Source organism: Lontra canadensis, unplaced genomic scaffold, assembly GCF_010015895.1.
Source record: "Lontra canadensis isolate GAN:19392208 unplaced genomic scaffold, GSC_riverotter_1.0 scaffold61, whole genome shotgun sequence".
In the NCBI taxonomy this organism is placed as follows: Eukaryota; Metazoa; Chordata; class Mammalia; order Carnivora; family Mustelidae; genus Lontra; species Lontra canadensis.
The window spans coordinates 11,204,615-11,216,033 of NW_022631055.1; the positions used below are offsets into that span (position 1 = coordinate 11,204,615).

At 38.1% G+C, this 11,419-nt stretch overlaps 1 protein-coding gene across 3 annotated transcripts in view; it reads left to right on the forward strand.

The window, feature by feature from the left end:
* PLEKHH2 (pleckstrin homology, MyTH4 and FERM domain containing H2) overlaps window positions 1–4,784 on the forward strand; it is a 110,743-nt gene extending 105,959 nt beyond the window's left edge. For all 3 annotated transcript variants that reach the window (XM_032877954.1, XM_032877956.1, XM_032877955.1), the window contains 3 exons: window positions 220–306; window positions 2,687–2,824; window positions 3,806–4,784. In XM_032877954.1, coding sequence (XP_032733845.1) covers window positions 220–306; window positions 2,687–2,824; window positions 3,806–3,991 — 411 coding nt within the window. In that variant the 3' untranslated portion in view covers window positions 3,992–4,784. The remainder of the gene's footprint in view (window positions 1–219; window positions 307–2,686; window positions 2,825–3,805) is intronic.
* The last annotated feature ends 6,635 nt before the right edge of the window (window positions 4,785–11,419 follow it).

Genomic DNA, 11,419 nt, shown 5'->3' on the forward strand with positions numbered 1-11,419 from the left:
GATAACAGTTTCACTGCTCTTTCCATTACGTGATACTGCCTCTGCCCCAAGAGAGATTGTTTCATCCCAAGTTTTATTTCCTTCTTTTTTTCTCCCCACCCCAAAGAGATTTTTAATATGAAATTGTTGTTGTAAATGTTGCATTGCATTTTGACGGAAAAATGTTTTCTGTGATTTTGCTTAGAATTTATGATACGGTGTATTTGCTCCTCTTCACAGCCTGTAACTCCATCGGCACTCGGGAGCACTTTCATGTGGCTGGCGATCCATGAGGATGGTTTAAGCCTCTTAGAGTACAACTCCATGGTAAGATGAAGTTTCACACTGATCGGGGTACCACCCACTCTCTTCATAGGATTTTTCTCATCCACAGATAACATGTTTCCTAATGCTGTGTAACGAATAGTCATTTTACAAACACAACTGCGATTATAATTTAATCTTTTAAAACAAGACCAGACAGGTTTTATAGTGTGTTATGAAGAAAATATTAAGATACCATACTTAACAGCAACCACAGTTGTATTTGTTTTTGGTTTTTTGAGTTGTTTTTTTTTTTAAGATTTTACCCATTTGTTTGTTTGTTTATTTATTTTAGAAAGAGAGAGAGTGTGCATGGTGGGGGTCGGGGGACAAAGGGAGACAGAGAGTTTCAGGAAGACTCTGAGCTCAGCGCGGAGCCCAATTTGAGGCTCAGTCTCATGACAGTGAGATCATGACCTGAGTTAAAACCAGAAGTTGGACGCTTAACCAACTGAGCTTCCCAGACTCTCCAAACACAGTTGAATTTGCAAACCGACTCTTCATTTATAGTGTTAGGAAGATTGCTTCCTGTGTAAAATGAAAGTCTTGAAGATAACATTAATGTAGAAACTGTATTTACCAAAGTTTAAATTCGGTGTCCCTAGCGCTTCTGTAAAAATTTCTGTAACTTTCTGTAATATTACTTACCATTTCACTTGCACGTATGTGGTATTTTAGAGCTTTTTACATGATTAAACATAAGGTCAAACTGCTTTCTGTGTGTTTATATATCTCTCTGAAATTTGCTTTACTTTCTATCCTATTTCATATGTTCTTTCTTTTGTTTCTAAACCTGGCAGACAGGAATTGTTCAATTCTCCTGGTAGGTGTAAAGGGCTCTCCTATGCCAAGCTATAGTCAGGGATCACCAAGAATTTCTTGGATATCAAACTATTCTTTAGTGTTACAGTAGTCTCTCCTTATAATTGCTTTAAAAAAAATCTTTTTGAAGGGCTTTATATTTCCTGAATGCTTTTTAGTTCTTGAATGGGTAACTTGAAGATAGTTTATAAAATCAGTGACCTAAAGTCAACAAAAAAATTGTAGACCAGTATTGAGTTACCTTAAGTAAGTAGGCCAGTTTCCTAGATCCTGGGGGATGGACATCGAGGCCAGGAGGTGGACACTGGTCAGTTGCCGCTCATGGGGGTTCCGTTCTAGAATTATCTGCTCACAGTCTTGCCAGCAAATCATTAGATATGTAGATTCCTTTACCTATAGGCTTTACATTTCTTGATTTTTTTTAATTGTTTTAGATACAGAAAGGGAAAAATATTTGCAGCACATATGGCAAAGGGTTAATATCCTTACTAAACAATAAGGAAATGATAAACATACCAGTAGACAAATGAGCCAAGCTCTTCAAAGAAGAAATACAAATGTATTTTTAAATGTTAATTTCACTAGTAATCAAATACATTCAATTTAAAACAGTGAGATTCTACTTTTCACTAGTCAGGTTGGCAGAGATTTAAAAGAGTGATTGTATCTAGTGTCAGCAAGACTGCAGTGCTGGGAATGTACCTGGGTGTAACTTTTCCAGAAGAGAGGTTAGAAATATTCTCAAAATTGTCCTTACTTTTTTCAGATAGCAATTCCGGTTATTGAGATGTATAACTAAAGAAATAATTAGGTTTGGGTATTATGAAATGTATCAAAAAATATGCACTGAAGTATTATTTAAGATAGTAACAAATAAAAAATGATTTAAATCTCCTGCAATAGGAGATTGGTTAAATAAAGGATTATCTATCAAATCACTTAAAATGATGTTATACAAGGACATTTGTTGTCATGAAAAGATATTCATGATTTGTTATTACATTTAAAAAGAAGCAGAATCCTAAACAATATGCATGATACTATTTCTGTTTATATCAAAATCTGTATATCAAGATGAACCATATGGATTTGCCAATATTTGGCCATTTTTTACCTTAAAAAGTATCAGTTTCATATGGTTCAACCTAATATAGATACATATGGAGAGAGATCTTAAAGGGCACATACAAAGTATTAACAGGGATTTTCCACTGGATGCTGGGATATGGGTGCTTTTTATTTTCTTTTTGTATTTTCTGTTTTTTTCTACAGTGATTTATTAGTATCAGAATCAAACTGTATTCTAATTACAAAGGTAAATGATGGCTACATAAAGCTAGTACATTACTATCTATTTTGGATCATAAGATTTTGTATTAGAAAATAATTTTTATTATATATAATTAATAACAGCATTTTTCTTTTTTAGCGAAGTATAGATAGCCCATAATGTTACATTAGTTTCATTAATATCAGCATTTTAACGGAAATGTTATTAATCATTTCTCCTCTTTCTTTGAAAGGAAAAGTATATGATATTAACTTTTTCTTCTCTTTGAAGAGGTTAATAGTCAGCTATGTGTACAAGAGTCTAATGACCTTTGGAGGTCATCAAGATGATTTTATGATAGTAATTAACAATACACATTCAAAGGACAAACCAACAGAGAAGTTACTTTTTGCCATGGCAAAACCCAAGGTGAGTAGAAGCCTTTCTACTAACTTTTTTATACTAGTTTTTTCCATGCTAAAACATGTATGTGCAAAAACTAAGTTGCAGATGGGAAAACAGATGTACTTATAGTCAAACAGTTCTAGGTCCAAATTCTGGCTTACCTCATCTTGCTAAGCTTTGGTTTCTTCACCTAAAAAATTATATGATGCTACCTACTTTTTTTTGGCTTAAGAATTAAATGCTGCAATTGTTAAATCCTTTAGCCCAGTGCCTGGTACATAGAAGGTTCAAAGTAAGTGTTCTTCATGTAAGTTGTTGTCAGGTGCTCTATACATATTATCCTATTTACGTGGGATAATTCATGTTATAGACTTCTTAGTGAGAAGAGTAAGGTTTTATAATTAAGATGTTACTTGTTCTTAGTTTTAATGTCTGTAAGCAAAAACCGTAAACACAAGGGCTACATTTTAGTATGTAATTCCAGTTTTAATAAAAAGAATGAGAAACTGAGTTTCCTAAAATTTGGTCTTAAAATTGTCAACCAAAAAAGACTACTTTTTTTTTTTTTAGAACCGGCAACATTTTTTAAATGGCAGACATTCAAGTGAAGGCAGTTAGCCAGTAAGCACTGAAGACTGAGACATACTCAGGACTTTATTTAAATAAAAAATTGATATGATGCAGTTGACTTCATAATTCATTTATACACAGATGTGGCTTTAAAATAATCAATAGACTTGCGCTATCATCACATTTTTTAATATTGCTACTAAATTTGATTGTTTTTTAAGACTCATTCTTTTTTTTTTTTTGGTTGAAGCAGCCAGAAAATATGTCAGTGCCTTGATGGTGCTGAACATGTAAGCACTTCACTGATCTGGAGAGAAGGGAATTCTGGAAGCCTGGGCACTTGCAAATGGAGACCACCTGTGGCCAGCCTCTTACTCTTTTGGAAGTGACAAGAACTTCTCTGGAGCACTAATAATTCTATTTTTCTTGTTTTAGATTCTTGAAATCACTCTTTTGATCGCCAGTTACATAAACAACTTCCATCAGCAAAAGGCAACATTTCACCACCTCTCTGCTCCAGCGCTGCTCTCAGCCCAGACACGGGGACCGGAAGCCAGGGTGGTGGGAAGCCAGCCCCTTCTGTCAAGTAGCAGACCGACTAAAGGACCCACTTTACTTTGAAAGCTCGGGAGCCTGAACATTCACTCCTGTCCTCTGGGCAATGGCTGCATCAGCTGCAAATAAGTTCATTTACACCTGGCGGCATGGCACCCACACACTGGTATTCCAAACTTTAAAAATGTGTGGGTGTCTTTCATTTGATTCTTAAATAGTCACGTGACTAATGAAACATAAACACAAAATTTGCCCACATGCTGATTTTCTCTTAGACTACACGGGTTAGAATTCAGTCATTTTTTCCCACCTCCTTTGTGCCTTGCCAGTGGACACATCTTACAAGATGTTGTTTTTTTCTGTCTTTAAAAAAAAAAAAATGTTCTGGCAAAGGGAGATTCCAAACTCTCATTTGGCAAACCAGTTGATTATTTGGAAATGCTCACTGCCAAAAAATCAAGTACTGTAATTAAATGTGTGCTTAATTAATGACATGGGTCTGGAAAGAAGTAGAGCATACAGTGTTAGAAACAGCCGCGGGAGGCTGTTTCGGGGTACATTTTTAGAGCAAGTGCAGTAAATCCAGCACTGTGAATCACGGTGAAAAAATGAGAGTTAAGTAACCAGAACCTCTTGTGTGGTATTAGAAACTATACTCTGTCACCTTTTCAGATCACTGGAGTGTAAAGTTCAAAACAAGACAGCGATTCCCCACATTCCTTGGCTATTACTGGAGAGCCCAAGTTCACTGGAATATTGCCCACATTTCATTGCATTTGGTGCTGGGTCATCTTGACCTTACTTTGTTAAATAATACCTTTGAAAGCAAAGACAATTCTTTGTTGTGCCCTCACATAGGCCTTTTTTATTATAGTTTTAACATAAATTCTCAAAATATTTTTTTAAAAGAGAAATCTTCTGTTGAAGGAGGTAAAATTTTAGTTGAGAAAGTCTAGAAATGTATTACTTTGCTGGGTTACATGAGTGGGCAGTTCATACCAGTATATGTCAAAACAAAGTAGTTAGTATTCATGATAAAAATGAAACTGTGATAAGACATGAAAATTATATTGTAAAACTGTTTAATTGCAATAGTAATCATGAGTATACTTAATTTTATTTATGTACAGAAAATTTGTATTTATTTTTTGCACATGTATTTATCACTTTGTGTGTGGTACTTTTTTAACCAATTTGAAAAAAAAATATTAGCTGCTGAATTAATTTGTTGGCAGAGCCTTTATATTTTCTTCTTTGCTGCTTTCACCCTATGGCAATGTACTGTTGTTGCACTAAGCCTTTTGAAAATAATCCCATCTCATATTAGCATCCTTAGAAAGGGCAGAGCCAAGAAGTACAGTGCTCAGCTAAGATTTGGCTTTATTGGCAATGACAAAAAAAAGGTCAAAAAAACCTCATAGAAGTAGATTTCCATTTAATGTTTCCTCTAAATCCTTTGAGGCACAACTACTCACTGCAAAAGCAAGTTGGTTTTTTGAGAATAAACTGGCTACCAGTTTGGGATGACTCTCGAGAGTTTTTAGGCTGGGATACAACAGAGTTTCTTGGTTCCCAGAAAACTGTTCAATAATCACGAGCTGGTGAGCCAGAGGCATGGCACAGCTTACATATGTGTGCAGGCTTTATTCTCAGGCAGTGTTAGTTCACCATCTGGTAAGCACACACCCCTCCAGATCTTCTAATTGGAACAAGTAGTGAAGGCTTAGCTCACATGGTGGTACCTTATACTTGGCATTTATTTTTGATAGAACAGAGATAAAATATTTTGATGGAAAGAAATCAATTTTCTGTAACTGATGATGTGAAAATTTTATTTTCTGGGAAATTGCTTATATAGCCATTTAAAAAATTCAAAGTATGTTATTATGATTGGTTACAAGAGAATAATGTTACATGTTTAATTGTAATATTTGTCTCCTATCATTTTCTTCCCTTTCAATCATAATAAATGATTTACAAAACCCATTTTGAGCATTATCTCTTGAACAATCTTCAAGAAGTACCTAGTGTTTTCATTGTCAAAGCTGAGGTGTACTACTAGTGAAAATGGTAGTTATTACCTCCTTCTCTTGCATTCATGCTTTGTCTTCAGTGTTACTTTGTTTTATCCATATAAAAGGAAGCTGTTTGGCAAATTGTAATTTTAAGATGCATGTATGCATGTTGACATATACAATATGTATAAATCATGGGGTTCTCCCATGATTTCATAATAAGTTCCATAAGTAGCTTATTTCATACAGGAGGGTCAATGGACTGTGTTCTAAAAATTTATTTTATATGTTCTGGATTTTTTATGTGTGTGTCCTTAAAGTCAAATAGTGTCCTAGCCTGGAAATGAATTTAACTCTCAATTTACAAGAAAAGTTAGTCGCCACTTAGAGTCTTTTGTTTGAAATGTGCTTATTAATTGATTGTTTGGAAATTTTTCCCAAAGAAAAAAATAAGTAGTGGCCAGGTTCCTAGAATAATGCACTTACCCAATTGTACTGTAGTATAATCCTGAAGAATTAACCACCACAGATAATCTAATTTTGCTAGACAAAGACTTTAAGTGTTCCTGGGATGCCGAGAACACATTTCACCTGTCTACCTACTCCTAGCCGCCATGGAATTCGGACTCCCCCCAGTGCAGAGTCTCTAGGCTGATTGCTGTGGACCAAAGGCTCCAGGAATGTGGGGACTGAGGGAAGGGAAGTGAGGGGCAGGAACAACAAGGTGGAGACGCTTCTCTGCTAACCAGTTCGTGGAGAAATGGAATCTCCTCTTGCTTTTCCCTATTCTCTTTTCCCTGAAAGAAGAAAGGGATTTTACTGCTACAGGATCAACTTTAAACTCCAAATGAAGGGGCACCTGGCTGGCTCAGTTGGTGAAGCATTTGCTTCAGCTCAGGTCATGATCTCAGGATCCTGGGATTCAGCCTGTGTCTCTGCTCAGCAGGGAGTCTGCTTCTCCCTGTCTCTGCTCCTCCCCCCACTCGTGTGCCCTCACTCTCTGTCAAATAAATAAATAAAATCTTTATATTAAAAAAAAAACCCTGCAAATTAAAGTGCACACATAGATATTTAACGTGAAGAAAGATTCATCCTTATCCCAGTGGGACCAAGACTCAGGCTTCTCTTGGACACTTAAGTGGGAAGATGGGTGCTATAGAGAAGAGATGGATGGACCTGGGTGGAAGCTGGGGTCAAGAGATGAAATACACACTTGCTGTATGCCGTAATTTTACCTGTTGAACTTAATTTTACGTATATCAAACATAGTCACAGTGATTCTGGAGGCATATTTATAATCAATGTCTTCATTGTATCCTTTATAAGTAATTTTAGATCCAGTAATAGTCAAGAAACAAAAACTTGCTTACCAGAGTAACATCCATTAGCGAATAATTCCAGAACGAGACACAAATATTCACCACAACGCTTGAATACAGGGTTCCCTTCCTTCCAGCACTTTGCTAACGATCTACTCAGTGGGAGAGGTGGGTGAATGGGGGTTGACATCCCTTTCTGAAGGTAGATTACATTGGTGGCTTTATTAAATCAGACAACTCTTTAAAAGCACAGGTAACAAAGTAAAAAAAAAAAAATAGACAAATGGGACAACTCCAAACTTCACAACTTCTGCACATCAAAAGAAACATCAGAGGCATCCTGTAGAATGGGAAAAAATAATTGCAAGTCATATATCTGATAAAGGGGTTAATATCCAGGATACATAAGGAACTTATTGACAAAACAGCTTCTTCATTCAGCAGAAAACATGACAATTTCCTCCAGAGGGGGAATGACTTGAGTTTCCCAATTCCAGTTTGAGCAATCCCAGAGAAAGGCTCTATTGGGCCCAACTCTGGTGTTTTCTCTGAACCACTTTAAATGCTTGATATGAAGGGCACCTGGGCGGCACAGTTGATTAAGCATCCGGCTGTTGATTTTGGCTCAGGTCATGATCTAGGGGTCGTGAGATCAAGCCCGAGTCCAGCTCCATGCTGAGCGAGGACCCTGCTTAAGATTCTCTCAGCCCCGGGGCGCCTGGGTGGCTCAGTGGATTAAAGCCTCTGCCTTCAGCTCGGGTCATGATCCCAGAGTTCGGGGATAGAGCCCCGCATGGGGCTCTCTGCTCAGCGGGGAGCCTGCTTCCTCCTCTCTCCTCTCTCTCTGCCTGCCTCTCTACCTACTTGTGATCTCTGTCTGTCAAATAAATAAATAAAATCTTTAAAAAAAAAAAAAAGATTATCTCAGCCCCTCTCCTTCTGCCCCTCCCTTATCTGCCCCTCCCCCATGCAGCATGTGTGCTCCCTCTCTCTCTCAAAAAATAAAAATTTGAAAAAAGCTCAGTGAGGAGAATGCTTAAATAAATTATGAGAAACCTGTATAGTGGGATATTATACAGCTATCAAAGTTGTGTTTATGATGGATTTTTAAAAATTGAGATGGAAAACACATGTTAAAATCAGAATGTTAATTAACTCTCTAGTTATTATGAGGACAGATTAGATGAAATACACCAAAATGTTTAATAGTTATTGCTTCTAGGGTGTGTTCTTTTACCCTCTTCCTTTTTTTCCATATACTAGTTTTTCCTACCATAAGCTTATATAACTTTGAAAACAAGGGGAAAAATGTGAAAACTATGTCACTGTCTGGGCTATTGTTAATAGCCTCCACATGGACCTCCAGACTCCAAAACATCCTTCGAACATCTGCAAAATATTACCTCACTGAAACTCAGGTCCAGTCATGGAGCACCCCTATTTTAAAATCATATTTGATTTCTCAAAACAACACAGTAAAATCCAGGCTGCAGGATCCCTCCACGAAGCCCATTCTACCCACCCGGACTGGGTTGCTCTCCCACCATAGCCACCCCAGACCCTTTAAATGCTTCTGCCTCAACCATTCACAATTCCCCAAACACACTCTGCATACATCTTTATTCTTCTGCACTGTTGTTGTTGTTGTTAAGATTTTACTTATTTACTTATTTGACAGAGAAAGACACAGCAAGAGAGGGAACACAAGCAGGGGGAGTGGGAGAGGGAGAAAGAGGTTCCCCACTGAGCAGGGAGCCCGTTGAGGGCTTGATCCCAGGACCCTGGGATCATGACCCGAACTGAAGGCAGACGCTTAACGACTGAGCCACCCAGGCGTCCGTCTGCACTGTTGTTTATTCCACCCAGCAAGCAACATAAAGTTTTCCTCTTCTGTATCACCACTATTGAAATTCCTGAGTCTTTTAGAGGTGATCCAGTAGGGGAGCTCAAATCTTTATATATTCCTACCTTAAGAACAATTTTCATCTACCAGGAAGGCCACTTATTGTGTCCATATATGAAGCCTCAGGAGGTATAAGGGTAGAAAAGGGAACTCATCTGCTCAATGAGATCAGCAGAATCCACTGATTGGCCTCTGAACCAGTGCTGGTGACCAGGGCCCAGCCAGACAACTTCTACCTTCTTTGCTACCAGGCTTCTTTCTTCAACCTTCCATCCCAGTTATCCAAACAATTATACCTTTAAGATGCTAGTACTGTGCCTGGCACATAGCAAGCAAATGGCTTAGCCACTTTTGGTATTCATATCAACAGGGCTTTCTAATTAACATTCAAAAGTTCCAGAACTCAAATTATTATAATTCATTACCCTCTGTCCCACACCAGTTTATGAGCTTATAGGCAGGCTAGCTCCAGGGATTAGATGCTGATTCAGTGACAGATGTACCAAACTTCCTTGCGATCATCCTCTCTCTATTGAACTGGTCTCCCATTACATCCCATGACATAGTCTGCTATGTCTTCAAAATGCACCTAGGTGTTGGAAGGATTTTGTTCCCAAAGATTTTATGTCATGAATGTCTTTTTTCTTTCCTTAAAAAATTTTTTTGTTTCATTTCCAGGAATGTGGTCTTTGTGTTTCTTTGTTCAAAGTTGCTGATCAGTAGCTTACATGATAATAACAAGCACAAAGGACTTACAATGTGTCAGCTACACCTAATTCATGTGTCACTTGTATTTATTTCATTTCAAATTCATACATTTCCCTTGCTTTACATGATCAGATACTGAGGCTCAGAGATACTGAGTGATTTACCCACTGTGGCAATGAGGCAACTTAGCCAGTGTGGCTGAGTCAGAACAGAAATCCAAGTCCATCTAAAGCCCATCTTCTTGAACATCACACCATTACATGAAGCCAAACGGCAGAAGGGTGTAAGGAGAGTATCTCTTTCAATACTCAAGACACCTTGGGCCAGAGAGGCAGGGTCTACCGAGCATTCAAAATAGATCAAATGCGGTCTTGCCCTGAAGGTTTCAACAACCCTCTTTGGCATAATTACTTATTTTTTTTTTAAAGATTTCATTTATTTATTTGACAGAGACCACAAGCAGGCAGGAAGGCAGGCAGAGAGAGAGGAAGGGAAACAGGCTCCGGCTGAGCAGAAAACACGATGCTGGGCTCGATCTGAGGACCCTGGGATCATGACCTGCGCCGAAGGCAGAGGCTTAACCCACTGAGCCACCCAGGAGCCCCAATAATTTCTTATTCTTATGATGTGATTTTTTGGTACCTCTTTAGAATAGTAGCAAGCACTGGCTTTCTTTGGGTTATTATACTTAGTTGTGTGCATGGATCTTGACTTTCTCCCCTCTTCATTCCATACTCTGTGTAGCACTCTTGCATATAGTAATAACTATTGATTCAGAGATAAAGTAAATGAAGCATCATGAAGATGCGTTTGGCTTATTAATTTATTAATAAGTGATGCGCTATTGCAAAAACCCCAAAACAACTAAACAAGCAGAAAGTTGGAAAATACTAAAATCACAAATATTCTTTGCCTCTAGTAAATCGCTAGAAAACAGCTCCGGAGTTTGTTTCGCCCTCCATTCCCAGAGCATTGCTACTGGGGAGGAAAAAGACACTGAAGAGAGAGCAGACTTCCCTGGCATATAGTTGAACTTTTTAAATTTTATTTTATTATTATTATTATTATTATTACTTATTTTTCTTTTCTTTTTTTAATTTTTTTTTTTTAGATTTTATGTATTTATTTGACAGAGAGAAACAGCAAGAGAGTGAACACAAGCAGGGAGAGGGAGAGGGAGAAACAAGCTTCCTGCTGAGCAGGGAGGCAGATGTGAGGTTGCAGGGCTGGATCCCAAGATTCCAAGATCATGACTTAGGACGAAGGCAGAGGCTTAACGACTGAGCCCCCAGGCGCCCCCCAGCAGAATACCTTCTAAGTAAAAGAACACTTCCAGCCCAGAGCTTTTAGGTTCCAGGTTTGTCAGACAAGTCACCTCATTCTCTCACATAGAGGATGAGGCATTGAGCCAGAGTTGAAAAGGAACGCTGAGAACTACATTTCCCATGATGCCCATCTTTCCAACGCAACGCAGCCTGCGACGTCGTTCCCATGGCAACTGAAGAGTCCTTACCATCCGGCTGGTCTCAGAGCGCGCTGGCGTCTTGGA